The 20,606-nt window shown below is 48.0% G+C and overlaps 2 protein-coding genes across 3 annotated transcripts in view; one reads left to right on the forward strand and one right to left on the reverse strand.

The window, feature by feature from the left end:
- Positions 1-1,719: 1,719 nt before the first annotated feature.
- NUDT13 (nudix hydrolase 13) lies at positions 1,720-7,665 on the reverse strand. The gene is given in 9 exon segments (XM_009485071.2): positions 1,720-1,914; positions 2,504-2,658; positions 3,312-3,423; positions 3,657-3,782; positions 4,692-4,798; positions 5,179-5,286; positions 5,939-6,078; positions 7,428-7,539; positions 7,653-7,665. Coding segments are annotated over 9 exon segments (1,068 nt in total).
- Positions 7,666-16,445: 8,780 nt separating this feature from the next.
- P4HA1 (prolyl 4-hydroxylase subunit alpha 1) overlaps positions 16,446-20,606 on the forward strand; it is a 35,599-nt gene continuing 31,438 nt past the window's right edge. For both annotated transcript variants that reach the window (XM_075717283.1, XM_075717284.1), the window contains exon 1: positions 16,446-16,499. The gene's annotated coding sequence lies outside the window, so the exon portion shown is untranslated. The remainder of the gene's footprint in view (positions 16,500-20,606) is intronic.

Consider the following 20,606-nt stretch of genomic DNA (forward strand, 5'->3'; position numbering starts at 1 on the left):
CGTGGGTTTTATTGCCTGAGAGTTAGTAAGGGTGGGAAAGGTGTTTGCACATGCCACCATGGCCTGAAAGAATCCCCTCCCAACCTCCTAAAGTAAAATTAACCTGAGGAAACAAAGCATGTCTCAACAGTGTGAGAAAGCTGCCTTTTTTACTTTTTGCTCAGGTGTCATGACTCCAGATTTTTACCATTGCTCAAAAGGTCTTTCAGCTGCAATGAATCGTAATGGTGGCAGTCAGTGATACATTCCTGTTCCCCCTTCAAGTATCTGTACTATTTAGGACAAGAGGAAGTGGGCTCAAGCTGCACCAGGGGAGCTTTAGATTGGATATTAGGAAAAATTTCTTCACGGAAAGGGTAGTCAAGCATTGGAACAGGCTGCCCAGAGAGGTGGGGGAGTCCCCATCCCTGGAGGGGTTCAAAAAACAGGCAGAGGTGGCACTTGGGGACATGGTTTAGTGGGCATGGGGGTGTTGGGTTGATGGTTAGACTGATGATCTTAGAGATCCTTTCCAACCTTAATGATTCCTAGTTTTCACTTTCATTATAAATGATCCAGTTACCAAGCCAGGAGGCATGGGGTTGCTACTCTCCCCTTAACTGGTTTAGTGGTGGACTTGGTAATGTTAGGTTAATGGTTGGACTGGATGATCTGAAAGGCCTTTTCCAACCTCAACGATTCCATGATTCTGTGATACTGATGGCTTTGCTATCTTGGCATTTGAACTTTGACCAAGTAGGCAGAAAGGACAGCCAGCCTGAATCAGCAGCAGATCAAACATCCTTCCACCTCTCTCCTTTACTAAGCTTTCCTTGCCCAGACTATCTCTTTGTCGCTCTCCCTCCAGAGAAGTGATACCATTTCATCAGTAAAATGAGACCAGCTCTCCAGGCAAGCCACAGACTTTTGGCACAGGGTAAGAGGCATTGTGCCTTTCAGGATTTTTCTCTGTCAGAAGTGCAGTCCTTTCTTGCAGCAGTTCCTCTCACCTTTGTATTATCTGGGTTCTACCATGTTTATATGTAGGTTTTGCTCTTCCACTCTCTACCACCAGATAGCTCTGTTCTCTCTTCCTTGCAATGGAAGTAACACTGTCTTACTGGTGGGAAAATGGTGCCTCTAGAGATATTTTTCGTTGCTCAGATATCTTAACAAAGTAGGAGCCCGCTTAACATTTGCAAAAAAAATAGGATGTTTTATATGAAACTGGAAGATTGAATGGGAAGGGAAACAGAAGGGGAAAGCATACAGGCGGTGGCTTTTTTTCCTGTTTTTTTGATAGCTCTTCCAGTTCCATATAAGTGAACGCTGAAAGGTGCCACTGTCGCTTTATTGTTTTCTGGAAAAATTGTACATTTTCTATCCATCCAAGATGGATAAAATGGAGGAAAATGGGACATAGGTGCCAGGGGCTCACTGTTCTGTTGCTTGCTGGGCAACAGCAGCAGCTGGTCACAGTAAGTTTGATGCTTTGGAACTGAGAATTTTATTGTACAGCACTGCAAGTCATGGGATCTCAAAGGTGATCCACTGTACATGGAATTGTCGGAGGATGATCCGTTTAGAAACGGCTTTGTAGGTCTGTGCATCTGAGTGTAAGACTGCCATCGGTCTGGTGCTCTCCTTGCTGTAACACAGATTTTGCCTTCAGTAACGTTGGAAGCTTTTGTATCAAGCCTTCGTAGTTCTGGTAGAATTGCAGACTTGATGAAGTCATGCCTAAGCCAGCTGGGAAGTTTGCTGCTTAACCCACTCACAGATCAGCTGGTGAGCGATGGCCTGTTTGGGAGGGAACCAGGGTAGAAAACTACCATCGTCTTGCTTTGAAGATCTGGGCTCTCTCTTGAGACCCTCCATGATTTCCTCCAGGCCAAACCAGTGGGCTTCCTCTAGTTCCAGGCTGTTCATACTGATCTGGAAATAATTGAGAGAGTACCAGTTCCTTAAATTGGATTTAAATGTAGGCAGCGGTACCTGGCTTGTTCTTGCACCCACAGAGATCCCACGCTAGAAGGCCCAGAGTGCTTCATCCATGCCCGAGTAAAGTGCTGATGCCAGTACGGGGAAGGACCTTACTGTCCACCAGTGCTTTGTTGTCTTGGTTTCCTCAGGGAAGCCACAAATCAGGTAGCCCTATTCCATGATGGCACTGGCCCGCAAAGTACCAGTGGCTGAGCACAGTAATTAACATGGCAGAATCTGCATGTTCTATGGCAAATAGATAGTAATACTAGAGAGCACCTCCTCTGCAAAGTTCAGAGGAGAAAATATTGGGGTGTTGGGCTCTGGGCTTGTTATATATACAGTGACCTGTGCAAAATCTGGCACGTTGCAATGGAAGATATGATTATCTTGAAGTTTGTTCCTCGCTTGTAGAGAAAGATGATGGGAAACTGCATTTAGAGAGGATCTGATGCTCTCCAAACAAAAGTCTGTGGACTGAAAGAGATTTTGCTATGTAAGGGGGGCAGGCAAATGCCTTGGGGAACCTGCATCCGCTCACCTCAGCCTGCTGCGCCCTCACCAACGCGTGACAAGCTATCATTAAGCAGCTGCTGGGAAAGGGCCAGTGCTGAGAAGCTGAGTACCAGAGTGACTCCACCTCCAGGCCCACCTCTTCTGCCACCTCTCGCCGGACTGTCTCCTCCACGTTTTCACCTAGAAGCAACCAAAGTTAAGTGAGGACAGCCTGGCCTCAGGGCAGCAAACCGTGGCAAAGAAAATGTAGGCAGGCTCATTTCTGAGGTGTTCTAGCCCTGACCGCTCACGCACACACAGGAGCGCCGACTGTGCTGACCTGGCAACGCTTGTCAGCAGGACGCTCAGTTAAATTCATCAACAATGCTTACCTCCCTTAAACAGAGGCATCAGAGACATTTTTGGCTTTGTCTCTATACAGCTGGTGGACAGAACAATGCTGCCTCTCTTCATTGTTTCCCTTTTTAAGCCATTTTCCCTCCTGTAACAAGAGGTCTGTAGTTTTTCTTCTGAGCCAGGCTGCACTAGACACAAAATGGACTAAAAAAGTATCCGGGGTTCTAACCTGGGGAGTCTTACTCTTGTATTTACCATCAGGGACTAGAGCAACTGATATATGCCCATAATTCCCATTCTTTTCAGATACATACAGCTATTGTGAATTCTGTCTGAACGGCAACACCGATCTATTCAGATCCAGTATGGTTTTCCCTGATATCACCTATGTTTCCATCCTCCTCTGCAAACAGGCGTGCGTTTGCTTGATGTCCCATCGCTCTGCCCCCACGCCCTGCATGTCCGAGGCCACCACGCTGGATCAGAGACCGCCTTACCGACGTCACAGAAGCCTGACAGAGCGGTGTACATCCCCCGGGGATATGAGGGCTGTCGTGCGAGGAGGCACCGGCTCCCATCAGACACCAGGGTGATGACCACTGGAGACATCTAGCAAATGGATCAAAAAGCAAAGCAAGGAGTTCAGACCAAACAAGTAAGTGCAAATTGTTGCTTTTCTTAGCTGTTTGGGCGGTCACTGGATGGACACTAAAGCAAAAGCAGCCAGTGACACGCAAAGCACTCCTGCTGCCTTTCACAGGTTCCCCTCCATGCGCCCCAGCAGCATTGGCTTGTCGCCGCAGAGACTCTGTGTTGCTTACCTTTGCTGTTCAGGTGCTCACCTGTGGATAGTAAGTTATGCCGCTGGCATGGCAGACACGCTTGCTGCCAGCTACATTTTTCTGAGTGGGCTGCCCTGTTTTGCTACAGTACTGGTGGGAATCGTGCCACCGGAGAAGGGACTGGGCCTGCAAACACCAAGAGAGAAACGCAAATCGTATTTATACCTGGGGCAAAGAGATGATTCAGAGCAGTCTCCGATAGTTTGCTGTCTTCTCCCCAGCGTGCAGTCATGTGGATAAACTCTGATTATGTTTGGAAGTCTCAGAAAGGTAAATTAAGTACGGGCACTGCTTTGAAAAATGGCAGATTTTGCAATCGATGTTTTGTACTCCTTGCTTTAGCATCCAAATTAGAGTGTGTTCAGGGGAGATGGGGAAGAGTTGTTCTTTATTGGGATATAATGGGAGTAGTAATGGGAAATGAACTATTCTAAGGAGTCTCCAGCCCTGAATACCTTCTTGAAAAATAGCCCAAGCACCACAAACATTCTAGAGCAGGAAAAGAAACATGAGCTTTTTCTACTTATGGGTCAGGACAGCTGATTTGCACACACGGGTCTTTTCTTAGGACTTCCGAACATACGGCATCTGCAGAGTAACAGCTTATAAGTGAGTAGTTTTAAAGGAGCAGCTCTGAGAGAAGGTCTGTAAGTTCGTTCATGAAATTCAGTTTGCCTGGAAGATGACAGAAGACTAGTGCCTGATAGTTGTTAAGCTGAGGACAAACAGGGATTGCTGTGACTGCTGCTGAGATCAGTATGTTTCACACTGGAACATACAGCAGGTTGATGCTAAATGGCTAATTACTGTGGTCATTTTTAAGCCACTTGTCTGTTTCTCTTTCCATTGCAGCTTGCTTTTGGGATCGCAAATTTGGGAAAACTGCTGTAATGTGTAGTGTGTTTGTACCTAGATCACTGAAAGTGTACAGTAGGGACTTCCACAATACGTATTAAATCATACGATATGGGAGACAAGGAGAAGGGTAGATGTTAGAAATCGCAACTTCTTAAAGTAAAAATTCCTGTACAATACCGAAGCCAGAAAAGGAGAATCTTTCCCATCCACTACAAAGAGAGCCTTTCGTAAGTCAGTAAACGATCCCTTGAGTTCAGACTCAATGACTGATTTCTCCAAGGCTCCTGTTTAAAAAAAACAACAACAACAAAAAATTGTTGATCTCATAAATTGCAGCTACTATCCCAACCTTACGCCCTTCATTGTTCCGGTATACAATTTCTGGAAGTTCCCGTGGAAGTGACATCATGTCAGTGGTGTAATATTCCCAAATGTTAAGGGACCTGCCAACAGCCCACCTTTACTGACACGTGCACAGGAACAGAGGTGCAGTTTGGTGGCTCTGACCCACCATGCTGACAACAGCTCCTATAGAGACTCAACCGAGTCCTCTTTGGCGGTAAATGTTCACCCAGCAAGGACTAGGGATGCTGCCTCGGCAGCGTCTTCATCTCAGTGCATGAAACGCGATGCTAACACAGACCGAAGAGGAGTTCATCCCAACCTAAATCCAGGGCAAACTGTGGTACGTGCTCGTCTGAACAACCGATCAGCACCGACTTCTCTATCCACTGTTCAGTCTCTTTGAATTTCTCCAGGATCCTTTTCATCTCTAAACAGCAGGGGAAAGAGGAAGAAAAAGCTGTGATGAAAGCAAATTCATACAACTGTGGTGCGCTCTCTGGATCTTCAAGGCACACGCAATCTTGGCTCAAGGCAGGGTGCTCATGTGAGAGAGGGGACCAGACAACTGGTCCCACCCAGATGGAGACCAAAAGTCTGGCTTTCCTTCTAGCTGTTGGAAGTTTTGACCACGTCAAGCTAAAGATGTAAATGTTGTAACGCTGGGGGAGCAGCTGTCCGTTCTGTTTCTGTCCTACACCAGCCAATACCTTTCTCTCAAAGAAGACTTCTCCTGCGTTCATGCCAAATAACCTTTGTCAGTTAGACCTTGCTTGTTTTCCTGCCAACCCTTTCTCTTCAAAAGGCATGGTCCCAAATGTTTAAAACTGATCATCTCGGAACAGATCAGCTATATGCTGATACTGCGTGCACGTGAAGAGCATGAGCTTGTGTCTGCATGCCAGGGTTTTAACTCTAAATAGTCTTTGGTTGTTAACAAATAGCATGCTGCAGATAGCGGGATGTTTCTGCACAGCTTGATAGGTTTTCAACCCCCATCTAAGGGGTTGCTTATTACAAACGACTCTGTATCACTTCAGCTGCATGATCTAGGAGGCATTTCTTTCCAGATACCTGCTTACCTGCTGCACTGAGCTGTGGTACCAAATATTTCTTCCCAACTTCCTGCAGGAAGGGGGAGAGGTTGTGAAAGAGGTAGAAGGTTCCTGAGGTCTGTGCTTGTCTACAAAGGCTGTCATCTTCCTTTAGCTCATTTAAGTATCTGCAGTGAGAAAAGAATTGGGAAGATGAATTCAAGACCATGTTGAGGTAACTTGTTGTTAGCTTATTTGGATGCATTTCTTTTGCACAGAGCAGGGGGGCTGAACAGACAGTACAGATTTTATGTGTTCCACATGCTTCTGGAGTTTTTGACAGATGAGTCTACTCTTTGGTGGGCTGTAGCCTCTAGCGAACCTGCCATGTGGCAGAAAATACTGCAGTTCTTACTACTACACAAGTAGCCTCAAGTCTTGGACATCCGAGAAGATCAGTAAACCCATTCTCTTAATGCAAGGGGTCCGCTTTATAGACATGATCACTTATGTGCAGGAAACCTTGACCTTCCCTTTTATCCCCTGAATCTGGATGGCTCCAGGTCCTGTTTGGCAAGGCTACTGAGCACTTCAGATGTTGAATACACTTCCCATCAGGCTACGTGCATCACTGCAGGGTACGTTCTACCTGTCACGCTGACATGAGGGGCAAAGACCAAGCTGAAGTCTTAGGGCCCAGCTGGCCGGGGCTTGAGTTAGGGAAAGCAGTCATTGGAAAAAGGGTGTCAGGATGCTCTTCTCCCAAGTAGTTAGTGATAGGACGAGAGGAAGTGGGCTCAAGCTGCGCCAGGGGAGGCTTAGATTGGATATTAGGAAAAAATTTCTTCACGGAAAGGGTGGTCAAGCATTGGAACAGGCTGCCCAGAGAGGTGGTGGAGTCCCCATCCCTGGAAGTGTTCAAAAAACGGGCAGATGTGGCACTTTGGGACATGGTTTAGTGGGCATGGGGGTTTTAGGTTGATGGTTGGAATGATGATCTTAGAGGTCCTTTCCAACCTTAATGATTCCTAGTTTTTACTTTCATTATAAATAATCCAGCCACCAAGCCAGGAAACATGAAATTATTACTCTCCCCTTAATTGGTTTAGTGGTGGACTTGGTAGTGTTAGGTTAATGGTTGGACTGGATGATCTGAAAGGTCTTTTCCAACCTAAACGATTCTATGATCCTGTGATTCTCTGATGTGCTGCTTTCAGACTGTTTGAAGTAGTATTTAAAACGAGGTGAGCAGCGTCACTTCAAGTCTGCCTTGTATTTTAAGAGATCTTTAGCTAGGATGGCAAGCATAGGCATTCATTAACAGAGCTTCAGCCTGAGAGAACCAGTTCTTATCAGTGGGGAGTGGAGAGATTTTGACTGTTATCATTTACAGAGCTCACACAGCATTACTATACTATTGCTGAACTGTTAAAAGATTAACCCCTGGGTTAGATTTAGGTAGGGCTGCTTGTGACAGTGGACATGAGCGCCAAACTCTGGTTGTCTCACTGTACACAAGAATCAGACGAGAACTTACCTCATTTTTCTAACATAGGTAGAGTGTAACCTGCAGAAGAGAGAGGAAGCTCTTCTATACACTGCTTGATAAATCACAGCCATAACCAACGCCTACAGGTAGCTGTCTCTGCCTAAAAAGAGAAGCATAGAATATCATGCAGCGGCCCTACAAAGTTAAGTTTGATTTGATTTAAAAGGTGCAATAACCCACTGCTACCAGAAATCTCCCTCTCGCAGAGTCTGCAGAATGCTGGCATCTGCTTTCTAAAATTATCGCTTTGGTCTTTTTCTCTAGTCACACAGCAAACCCAGTTTCGGGCAATTTTTAAGGCTATTTAAAGATACCTCAGTTTGTTTCCATCTGTGAGCGTGCACAGAAGGTCTTACAGAAATTGCTCTAGGACTAGGCTCAATGTTCCTGTCCTAAACCCCTGTATCCCTGGGGAAGAGAGCAGTGAAGGTGGCTGCTCTCTTTTTTGTTGCCTACACGGTTGTGATGGCCTCGATCCAGCTGAACATCCTATTGCAGCACACAGCAGATCTGTGGGAAAGGCACTGATGCCAGAGGAGAATGAAAAAGACAAAATATCAGCTGCGGAAGAGAATTCCCCGAGTTAGATGAGAGACAGCAGTTGCAGCTGAATCGGATCATCTCCAGCTACGAATGTTTTTCTGTGCCAAAGGATCCTGCCACATTTTCAGCTCAGGCAGTCGCAGACTGCAGTTTGAACTCAGCTTCGGGATGTCAGAAAAGAGCCAGAAACGCTACCATCTCTAGCATTCATCTCAAACAAAAATGAAGTATGATTCATAATCTTTAACGATTATTTTGAATATTTCACTTTTCGACCATGGAACTCGAAGCCCTTTAAGGAGGAGGTTATGTTTGCTTCAATTTACAGACACGTAGGCAGTGCCAAAGAAGAGCCTGTGAGTCCTTCCTTTCGGTAAAGGTCAGCGACGGCTCCCAAGCCCGCGTGGTGCCTGAGCAGAGGCTCCTATCCGTGCGTGGAGGCTTTGCCTTGCGCCTTCTGACATCTCTGCCCCGGATCCCTCTTTCCCACTGTCTCAGCTGAGGGTGGTCTTCACCGGGATGATCCCTGGGGAGACGAGGGAGCCAAGCCTGCTGCGGAAGCCGCTGGGGAGAGCATCGGCGTCCCTGCTCGGCGCTTCAGCCGCAGCAGTGGGAACTCGGCGCGCTGCCAACAGGCTCGGGCGGACACATGCGAGGATGGCGACTGCCGCAGAGACCGTGTCTGAAACAATTTTGTGGTGCGACGATTACGTGCCCGTCACTTCTCCGCCTCCACGTCTCGTATAGCCCGGTGTGTGAAAATCTCCAGCGCAGCAGCCAGCACCGAATCGAGGAGGAGTTTAACAAACAGCTCTGCACTTTGCTCTGGAATGAGCACCGGGATGTGACCGGCTGAGGACAAGAGGAATAGTTTGTACCTGGAACGATGAAATGCAGTGTATGCAGGCGTTAACCCCTTCCTTCCTAGGAACCACAATGCCAGATTTTGGTTAGGATCGCTGAAAACTCAGAGGCAGTGAAAACTTGATCTCGGGAGAGGCCAGCCCAAACTGCCCTGTCTTGCCTGTAAATCTCACCTACGCCGTACAGCTGGCAGGAGGTGGATCTTGGCCTGCACTCCCCACACATTTTCCCCCACTTACTGTGCTCTGTGCGGAAGGAGTGCTGTCTCCAGCAGCGGGGATCAGCTACCAGAGTCCCACGTTGACCCCAGAAGCAAAGAGCGGAGCAGCTGTCTTACTGGGTCTGAGTCGCTCTTGCCCCACTGGGAGCGCTGGGAAATGTAGTTCTGCACTGGCTGCTCGCAAGCCCTTAGCAAAGCTAGATGGCTGACTGTCTGCTCCGGATTTTGTTTAACTCCTGGAGTTAGTGAGGCTGCCTGAAGCCTGAGAGTAAACTCTTTTTATTCCCCCCCCCCCCCCCCCCCCCAACACCTGCTTCATTCTACCAGCAATCCGCATGCTGTATTTTGCCAAGCAGAAGTTATTATGAGAACAATGCTACTGCAGTAATTTGAGCTGTTCTTAGCAGAGGAGTTTGTTCCTGTTAGTTTCTTTCTCTTTTTTTCTTTTTTTCTTCCCCCCGACCCCCCCAAGCTTCTCTGTTTTTTGTATCAGTAACATAAGAGCGTTGTTTACAGTTAAGGACTGTATGTCCTCAAGCAGGAAAATATGCCAAGAGCTGTATATATCTAAAGGACGGAGCTGTTTGGCGTTCAAGCACCCAAACCCGCAGCTGAATTTGCAAATGAATAGCTCTGATTAGAAAGCGCGCTTTGCCAAGACAGATGTCAGAATAACGACAAATATTTTTCATGCCTTTATAACTGAACAAACAGATTCCTCCCAAGTACTGAAAACATTATTCTGGGCTGGAACCTACCTGCCTATACTTAGCACAAAGAGAATTTTATAAACATATGAAAGTAAATATTTTCAGGGCAGGCTTTTGCTTTTTGGTCATGAATTGAGACAGTCTAATCGAGAATTCACATCACGTAATTTGAGAGCGTAGCTTGTAAAAATAATAAATAGAGTATGCAAGGAAATAGCACTCTTGTTACCAGCGTTACTTACAAATTTAGGTTCAGTTATGCTTGACTGCTATTTGTGCGCTTCCTAAAACAGAGCAAGCCCAATCTTATTAATCCACCAGGCTAATTGGATTAATGGACAAAACACATCTTCCCTTAATAAGATAAAGGATTGAAATATAATCTCTAAGGGAAGTATCCACCCTGCTGTTAAAACAAACTAACAGATTTATTGACCCTAACTGCCCCCAGAAATGGATCTTGCAAGAAGAGCTGGGGGAGGGAAGCCATTGGGGGAGATACTTTGGACCTCAAATCTTGGGACAGCCAGCCTCTCAACCTTCTTCAGCCCAAAGCAATAGGTCGTTTGGTTAGGTGCAACCCCCATCTACGTGAAGGACTAAAAGCCAGAGCACTGTGCTGCAGCGTAAAGACTCCTTTGAAGGCAGTGCAGTGCTGTAGCCTCTGGTTGCTGTACACAGCTGAAAAAATCACAGATTAGCTCACTCATGTATACCTGGCCTCTCTGCTGTGCAAAGATATGCAGAGAAAATAAGATTAGAGTCACTTCTGCGACTGATCTGATCGGTGGGAAGCCGTGCAGTCCATGAGAGACTGCTTGTGCCTTCTCCAAGGGTCCACGCACCTGCTTGTGATTGCATGTTGCCCAGTTCAATATTTCTGCAGCACATAAGTGGGGGAGATGATTTTGAAAATAACAGAGGCCTTCTTGTCATTTATTCATGTAATTATTTAATTTAAGGAGCACAAATATCAGTTGTCACTTCAGCACTGAGTTGCTTCTTTGTAAGGATTTTTGAGCTGGGCTCTGAGTTGTGGGAATTGTATCTATAAACTGTTACTTGTCCCCTGCAGACGCCGTACTCCATGCGAGACGCAATCCTGTGAGTGAAGCGAAGGCCTGGCGATACAAATGCATCTCTGACAGCTTCCTGTAGCATACTAATTTGAGCTTTGGCAGGCCACCAGAGGAAGTGAATCCCTGAGACTCTCCTGATGCAAGAAGAGCAAAAGGAGCCAGCAGGGAGGACACAAGCAGTGAGAACAAATACTTGTGATGTCTTACATGGACAAGACTGCAAAATAAGCAAACCTTTGGTCCTGTGTTGCTAAGATTTTTTCTTTTTTTAAAATCTGGGTTTGTAAAATATTCATAATGGTATTAGCAGTTGGTAAAAGATTTTTCAAGCCAAAGGAGTGGCTGGAAAATGTAATTCTAGGCTAATGATGGTTATACTAGTAATCTTGCTTTTTCTTGCTGTTCTGTTTTGTGTCTTTCCAGCTGCCCCCAAGAAGCAGAAACAAGTGTTAGAATTGCTAACAGCTGGCCCTTGCAAAACAACTGCTAATTGCTTTAAATACATAAAACTAGCAAACTCGCATTGAAAACTTATGGTCAAGCCACAAGAAACCTCTTGGTAAAAAAAAAAAAAAATCTGTTTTAGGAAGAGACCAAGGAAAGACAAACCGCTTCTTTAAACAGAAAGTTAATGAGTAGTCTTTCCCTCTATCATTAAATTTTAGATGCAAACTAACCAAATCTGGCCTTGCTCTAAAGTTAGACTTGTAGTGTATATTATGTATATGAGGGACTCCTACAGTTTCTGATACTCGGGGTGGGGACCTTGAAAGACAGAAACTGTTTAATTTGATACTGCTGATTACATCCTGTGCTCCTAACACTTGCACAGGTGCAGAGGATGTTAACATCTGAATAACGTTTTAGTAGGATTTGCTCATTTCAGCTTACTGGGGTAGCATGTGTGTGTTTTGGCCCTTCCCCTCCCTGCTGCTGTTGGCTAGGGAAGATCCTCAAACTCTGGCACTGATTTGCTGCGCTGCACAAAATAACTGATGATGCAGGGTCCAGCTTCTTGACTGCAGGTAATCACTTTATTTTGGGAGCAGACTAGCCTTGGCACACAAGCACCATTTGATGAACATGTGTGAAACTAGTTGAGGCTTCATCTCTTTACAGAGGGTAAACCTAAGCTGTTAATACACTTTAAAAAGCTAAGCAGTACTGTGAGCTAGCCCAGTATGATATAAAGATGACTCACTTCTGTCTTAAACACCACATGCAGGTTACAGCCCGTTCTCTCTAAAAGGATACTGAAGAACTGGAAAAGGTTCAAAGAGGATAACAACCATGATCAAAGACTTGGAATACGGCTGCTGCAAGGAACTAGCTAGGCTCTGATACTTCAGCCTGCGTAAGGGGTAGGTACCAACTGTTTTGTGCCTCTTCCCATGCAGGGACCTGGTTAATCAAATCTAACTAGCTGGAGCCACGTTCCCAGTGAACAAACAGAGGTGGTTTTGCATGCCCTGGCTAAGGGATGGCGCAACTGCTAGGTAAAGGATGAAGTGGATGAAAAACAGTTCTAGCTCAAGAGAGGAGAAATACTTAACAGAGAACCCTGTTGAGGGTTACTAAATAGATCATAGAATCACAGAATGCTTTGGGTTGGAAGGGACCTTTAAAGCCCATCCAGCCCAACCCCCTGCAGTGACAGGGACAGCTTTAACCAGAGCAGGGTGCTCAGAGCCCCGTCCAACCTGGCCTGGAATGACCTGGAAAAATTTCTTTCTTATGTCCAGTCTAAATCTATTCTTCTTTAGTTTAAATCCATTACTCCTTGTCCTGTCACAACAGGCCTTGCTAAAAAGATTGCTCCCATCCTTCCTACAGGCCCCCTTTAAGTACTGAGAGGCTACAATAAGGTCTCCCCGCAGCCTTCTTTTCTCTGGGCTGAACAACCCCAACTCTCTCAGCCTGGCCCCGCAGCAGAGGTGCTCCAGCCCTCGGGGCATTTCTGTGGCCTCCCCTGGCCCCGCTCCAGCAGCTCCGTGTCCTTGTGCTGAGGGCCCAGAGCTGGGCGCAGGGCTGCAGGGGGGGTCTGCCCAGAGCGGGGCAGAGGGGCAGAATCCCCTCCCTCGCCCCGCTGCCCACGCTGCTGGGGATGCAGCCCAGGGTGGGGTTGGCTTTCTGGGCTGCCAGCGCACATTGCCGGCTCGTGTCCAGCTTTTCATCCCCCAGCACCCCCAAGCCCTTCTCCGCAGGGCTGCTCTCCATCCCTTCGTCCCCCAGCCTGTGCTGATAGCGGGGGTTGCCCTGTCCCAGGTGCAGGACCCTGCCCTTGGCCTTGTTGGACCTCATGAGATCCACATGGGCCCACCTCCCCAGCTTGTCCAAATAGATGGACCACATCAGGCTGAGAACATGCCTAAGCTAAAAGTGTTTGGAGGCTATGACAGTGTTCTAGGCGGCATGGGCTAAAAGAAGGCTTTGGTGTGAGCCACTACAGTTGCGTTCTTACGAGGCCTCTTGTGCTTCATTCTTGTTTTAGATGGACCTTTCTTTTAGTATCCTTCAGCGTAGGGCCTAGGGAGTGCTTCTACAGGATTGCTCAGAAGAGGAAGCATGTTGTTAGGCTTGTGCTTGCTACAAAGGAGTCAGTGTTTCTGCTAGAAAACACAGAAGGCTCTCCAAATCCTAAAGAAAATCTGAAATTTGTTGTGCTGCAGTTCTCTCTCGAGAAGTGTTCCTGTTGCACTTGTTGTTAGAGGTAGTAGGTGCTTCTTAACAAGGTGGCGACTTCACAAATTGCTCTGCTAAGGCCTGCTTGAAGCTGCCCAACCCCATCAGCATCTGACAGCAGGTGATAATGCACAAGTCCAGCAAAGAGCAATCTACAAACAATTTTTAATGCAACTGGAATGTCCGTGACTATGCCGGAGGTGAGGAAGGCAGGAGAAAATGAGTAAGTACTCTCTACCTAACGGGCAGAAACAGATTCATGCAGCAAGATGATGCCATGACTATTGAAAACAGCTCTTGATTTGACTGCTTGTAGATGCCAAAATCCTGGGCTCCTTTTAGCAGAAATTTCTTTGCCTTCGGCCCCATGCTGACCAATACAAGCGAGCCCCTACTAAATATGCTAATAAACTTCTTGTTGTCGTTCTCCACCGTCTGCTTTGCTTTCTAAAAATATCTGAATAGCGCAAAAGATGATGAGAAAGCAGTGAATCTCACTAGAAAGAAAGTGAATGCCTCTACGGTGTGTGAGGTTTTGCCAAATCTCTAGAAGCTGCTGTTAAATCTCCGGCTAGATATTATGGACTCTTTGGATAATAGGGCTTTAACTAGATGCCTCAGCTAGAAGCTTGGATATCATTCCAGTGTTTCCTGCTAGTTGTAGGAGTTGTATTTCTGTTGGAAGATGACCAAAATGAAAGGAGAGGAAGGCTTATTTTTTGATGGATAGTTTCACTAAACACTGGCTGTCTTCCTGCTCTGGCGCAGCAGCACTCGCAGTACTGGCGATGTAGTTGGCCGTGTGGACACATTTCTTGTCCAGATGTGGACACAGATGACTAAATTCACTTAATGTTGTTGTTTGTTTCTCGTATGAGATGCGGGATATCTCACAGTCTTCCCCAAAACGGGGCATAACACCCGCTGTTGTGACATTTGGTCCTCAAAAGTTATTGCTGAGGGAGTTGAAGCTGGGGTAACAGTTTAGGGAAGAATCCTACGGATCATGCTGCAGCCTCCAGTTACCTCTTATGAATGAGGTGGTGTTAAGCCAGTTGAAAGCAACCCCGCTAAAGAATGTGTGTTAGAAGGGGATTTTGACCCCTCTTGTGTCTTTGCCAGCACTCTGTAATTGTTGTTGTGAAAGCTTTCCAGCTACGGGCAGCCAAAAACATCTATCTTAGAAGTAGGAAGATCCCAGGCTGGCTAGGCTAGTAAGGGGACGATTCTTTATTTGAAGCCCACATCTAAAAAGGAAGGAAAAATTGCTTATGAATGTCCCTGATTCTAACTTAATTGCTGGAACTACAACGAACAAGTAATGAGTTTATTTATGAACTCCGAGAAAACCAAGAACAGTCAGCATAGATCTGTCGTGGCAAGGCACGTCCAAGCAGCTTAATGTCTTTCTGTGATAGCCGAGAGCTCTCGCGTGCCAGAGAGGGGTAAGGGGTGATGTGCTTTGTGATACAGCTTTTGATGCTGCCCCGCAAGGTGCCTTTGTGATCAGCAAAGTTCCAAATGAAAGCCCTGGAGGGAGGGGAGGCTGCTTCAGAAAGGGCACTTGATGAAGGTACCGTCAATTTGGAAATATCTTCACCTGGGCTTTGCAGGAGACTAGCGAAAAGTATTGGCTACCAGCGAGGACTTGGATGATGGAACAGAAAGTCTGCGGTGAAATTTGGCGGATGACACCAGCTGCGGAGCGGGAGGTGGAAGGCTGCTTTAGAATCAAAAGTGTCGATAGAAATTAGAGCACCAGTTGGAGATAAATGAGTTGGGACTCAGCATGAGTGTCAGCTGTGCGAGTAGAGGAGAGCTGGCTAGCCCGCCGCTCCAGAAACCAGAGTCCGGGCAGATGATACCAAATTGTGCATCCAGCTTGAATCACCCACCACACGCCGTTGTGGTCAAAAAGCAGATTCCGAGCGGAATGTCTATTCGCAAGCATCAGCCGGGAGCTGTGGCAGCCATCCCCTCCTGCCTGGGGGTGGCGACGGGGGCGAGGTGGCGACGGGGGCGCGTGGCCCTGCCCTCCAAGCCAAACCTGCCCTCTCAGGGGAGCAGAGGGACGCCGCCGGAGCGGCGAGCACCTGGGCACGGTCCCGCAGGGCTCAGCTACCCTGGCAGAGGGGCCGGGCAGGGCCGCAGGCAGCGACCCCCGCGGCTGCTGGCATTTTAGGCCCTTTGCTGGGAACTTTTGACTCCAGAAATGCCACTTTGGGCTCAAGTGGGACGAGAGGAAATGGGCTCAAGCTGCGTCGGGGGAGGTTTAGGTTGGAAATTAGGAAAAATTTCTTCACGGAAAGGGTGGTCAAGCATTGGAACAGGCTGCCCAGAGAGGTGGTGGAGTCCCCATCCCTGGAAGCGTTCAAAAAAACGGGCAGAGGTGGCACTTGGGGACATGGTTCAGTCTGGTCTACCCTTAACTGGTTTAGTGTGGGCTTGGTGGTGTAGGTTAATGGTTGGACTGGATGATCTTAAAGGGCTTTTCCAACCTAAACGTTTCTGTGATTCTATGAATATTTGGCTCAGTACTTGCCAGTTTTTATTGTCCTGGGGGCGGTTCCCCTTCTCCCCTAATTTCCTTCCCCCTACTGTGATTAAAACGGGAAAACCCCACGCGTTTGGGGGGGGGGGGGGGGGGTGTCTGTCCTTGCCGCCATTGCGCTCCCCGGGGGGGGGGGGGGACACACGACACAGCCCGAAGCCCGCGGCGCCCACGTGGAGGAGCAGCGGCGGGGGCGGCGCATGCGCGGTGGGGCGGGCGCCGCTGTGACCGAGCTCACGTAGGCGCCCGCCTCGCGCGGGGACGGGACGGGGACGGCGGTGGGCGTGGCCTGGGCGCCTATAAACACCTCCGCGCGGCCGGCCGCGCGCCCTCGGTTACGCCACGGGGCGGCTCGCGGCTGCCCGTTACCGGTCGCCGCCCTTCCCGCCAACCGCCGCCCCCTTCCCTCAGGTGAGGCCCGGCCGCCCCCCCCCTTTCCCCGCTTCTCACCCTTGACGGCGGCCGGTCGCGGGGACGGGGCTGTGCTCCGAGGGGAGCGCCGGGGGCTGAGCGTCGGGATGCGGCCGCCGCCGCGGGGGTTGCGTGTGGGGAGGGCGATACGTGGCAGCGCTCCGCCGCCGGCCAGGCGCCGGTGCCCCGGCCGTTGCGTAAGGGGAAGCGGCAGCCTCCGGAGGGGGGCGGGAGGGCAGGGCCGCGGCGGCCCGCCCGGCTTCCCCGGGCTGCTGGACTCAAGGGTGCCGCCGCCGCGCGGCCCGTTCGCTGCGCCCGGCGTTTAAACGTGGCGGCGAGCAGCTCGGAGCCCCCCCCCCCCCGCGCTACACCTCGGCGCCCTCCCGGCCCCGGGGCTGCGCGGCGCAGGTGGGCTCCCGCCCGCCGGTCCCGCCCCAGCTTCGTGGCACCCCCCGGGCTGCTGCTCGGCGGCCCTCCAGCCGGGGGGCTGGATAAAAAGGGAGCTGCCTGCAGCTGCTGGCCGGCGGGTTTGAGGCAGCTGCCTCTGGAAGAGCGCTCGGGCGCTGAAGCGATTTCGTGCTTGGATGGATGGGAGGTGTCCTGGTTTCGGCTGGGACAGAGTTAATTTTCTTCCTAGTAGCAGGCACAGTGCTGTGGTTTGGATTTAGTAGGAGAAGAATGCTGATAACACGCTGATGGTTTAGTTGTTGCTCAGCGCTGCTTATGCCAGGCAAGGACTTTTCAGCTTCCCATGCTTTGCCAGGGGCACAAGAAGCTGGGAGGGGGCACAGCCGGAAGAGTTGATCCCAACTGCCCCAAGGGCCATTCCATACCATACAGCGTCACGGGCAGTATGGAAACTGGGGGGGTTGGCCGGGGAGCAGCGATCGCTGCTCGGGAACTGGCTGGGCATCGGTCGGCGGGTGGTGAGCAATTGCATTGGGCATCACTTGCTTCGTATATCATTATTATTATTATCATCATTATTATACTGTTACTGTTAGCATTACTCTTTTACTTTATTTCAATTATTAAACTGTTCTTCTCTCACCCCAGGAGTGTTTCTCACTCTCACTCCTCCGATTCTCTCCCCCATCCCATCAGGGCAGGGGCAGTGAGCAAGCGGCTGCGTGGTGCTGAGCTGGGGCTGGGGCTAAACCACGACAGGAGGTTACTTAGGATAAGCTAAGGGGCTGCGCCGGTTGTCGCACGCTGTGTTTGTAACCGCGGGCGCTGCGTGTAGCGATTACATTGCGAGGAATAAGGCTTATCTTGATTTCCCTCTCCTCCTACTACCTTGGGTTGGATTCAGCCACTTGCGTTACGTAAAACCTCTCTTGCATCTACCTTTGCGGTAAGCTATACCTTTGAGCAGGTATCTTGATAGGACCTAACCTGACTAGAAGGGAAAAACTCCAACATAAGAGTCTTGAGGATGCTGTTGAATGAAGAGAAAATAAAAATGTCAGATGTGCTTAGAGTACATCTTCTCGTTCGAGAAGCGGCATGTTCTTAGAGGCAGGATACTTCAGGGTTAGAGAGAGAAGGTATCAAAAGGATTGCCCAGCGTTCAGTTTCACTCATTTTTTTTTCTGCTGAATTCAGTAAGAGGAGCTGCAGAGGTGCTTGAGCGCTTACATGTTCTCCTACTTTGGATACATAAAGATTCAAGTGCTCGAGGTTTTAGTAAATGAAAGAAGCTGTCGGTTACAACAAGTAGATAAATGTTGAATGCAGCTTCTTACGATGTCAAAGACTATTCAGCTAAGCATGCAAGCAGTACTCTGGCAGGGGTGGAAAGTAAAGGTAACGACTTCCCAGTTTGTTGGGAAGTGGAGGCCTGCTTTTGGGGTAGATGTTCTCTGTCTTACTCTTCTGCAGTGGGTGCATTGCTACTTGTGGATCATTGCTGGATACATTTGAGTGTCTTGAACTGTACTACAAAGCATTTATTTTGACCTAGAGTACTTTGCACCGCTTCTTAATTATGTGCTGACAGAAGCAGAACCAGTACTGATTCCCCCCCCCGCCCCTGGGACTCAAAGTAACAGGAATATGTCGAAATCGTGCCATGCTGAGAGTGTTAATTCTGCCATTTAAGCAGTGGTTGTGCCATAGGTAGGCACATCTCTTCTAGCTGTTTGTTAATTTAGGAGCTGAAGAAGCAGCACCATTTTGTGAACTGCTGTCCAGTGGCAGTGCTGTCCTAAGCAGTTCCTGATCTCCGCTCTTCACGCGGGTTGCTACATCCGATAAACCAAGTCGGAAATGAGCGTGTGGAGGGGAAATCACTGCCCCACCTCCGAGCAGAAAATAGCTGATAGGTATTATGAGTTCCCTTTGCTAACTCACTGTGCAGCACTACACATCTACTGGCACAGCTGAGGAGGTAGTGTGGAGACAGGAGCTGCTGCAGAAACTTTGGTTGAAGGACAGGGTTAATGTATGCATTAGGAGCTATGCCTCGAGCTGGAAGAGAGAGCAGCACTCTGAGCTGGAGAGATTTAAACATTGTTGCATAATGAATGGTTTTAAAATCTAGCACTTAAAGCTATGCTTTTGAGGCGCGTGTGTAGATAAGAAAATAGCTAGTGCAGAGGGAAAAACGTGAAGGATGGATAACATCTAACACTGTGGAAGGAGTGAGGATAAATAGAAATTTATGGGAGGAAAACTCTGCCTCTGTGTTGAGGTTGATACAGATAAGGAAACTTTTTTTAAAAGAAAGCGGTCCAAAAGAATATCCTTGTTGGAAAAAACCTTACTTGATAAATTGTGTCTGTTTCACTGAGGAGACACAGTAAATAAAGTCTGTGCTGAAACAGCACCTTTGCTGTCGTTCGGGCTGTGTGTTTCTAGACAGGGTTCTTGCATTAACTTCAGGATGACTTGCTGTTCCCCGTGAGAGAAGCAAGCTTTCTGCTACTGCAGAACCACCTGCGGGGCTGCAGCTGCAGCATAAAAGAGCTCTTATCTGTTACTATTTTTCAGCTGTTGCTCGTTGGGATTGTCCTGCTTGCTTTATAATCACTCTTAATATCTGAAAGCATTCTGTATATCTCTGTAGATATTCTGCTAATCCTTGAGCAGAAGGATAAATAGAAGGATAGCCTCCTGCTTGTTGTGTCTAATAAATGCTCCGCTCCATCGCTGGTGTTCTTTGTCTTGGCTTAGAAAGTTAAAACAAGTGGGCTCTGAGAGGGCTGTGTCCATTCAGTCTTAGTCTGGAAAAAAACAAGCTAAAACTTGCTTCGGTTCCTTGGGTACAAATCTGTGTATGAACACTCCTGTTCTATAGTCAGACTCACAAATGTTGTCTTTGAGTTGGCAATAAATGATACTTAAAACATGTCACCTACTTGGCTCTAAAATTGATTAAATTGGTTCTCATCTCTTACTAGATTATTTTTCATATATATATATAAAAGATTACTTATATTACAACTTGTCATTAAAAAGAAGCCTAAAATGTGCCACGTTCTTTTGTTAGCAGCAATTCCAGAAAATCTTTCTTCTCTCCCTGCTTGGATCTTAATTTTAAAACAGCCTTTAAATATAATGTGCTAGGGAACTTAGGGAACTGGATCCTAATGTTTCTGTCCTGTGAGACTGTTAAGCAGTGATGACAGCTAAATGTTCTTGGTACTTAGTACTTACTCTGGGAAAGTTCTTCCGTCTTGAGTAGTATTTGTAGTCACATCGTGTCATGGGACTATAACTTGAGTTGTTCTTGAGACAGGAGCGGTTTAGTGCAGTGAGCAGCTATTGCTTCTGGTGCTGTCCTCTTCCTCTGCCCCCAACTCAGCTCAGTTTAACTGATTTTTTGGGGTTTGTTTTTTTTTTTCTTACTTACAGTGGGATACAGTAAGGCTTCTGAGAGTGGGCCAGTATTTGAATCAAAAGTTGAGGATCTTGGTGATACAGTTTTGACTCCTGGCCTTGCAGCAGACTAAATAAAGAAGCTGTTTTGGAATTAAGTTAGAACTATTCCAGAATAATTCCATGTTGAAGTATACTCTCAGTTGCCATTTTCTATCTTGTTTTCTGGATCCTGGTAAGCACCTGGGAGCTTGGGATTGGCAGTGAGGAGACTTGTATAATAAGCAT

The sequence above is a fragment of the Pelecanus crispus genome, chromosome 10 (assembly GCF_030463565.1).
Source record: "Pelecanus crispus isolate bPelCri1 chromosome 10, bPelCri1.pri, whole genome shotgun sequence".
Taxonomy (NCBI): Eukaryota; Metazoa; Chordata; class Aves; order Pelecaniformes; family Pelecanidae; genus Pelecanus; species Pelecanus crispus.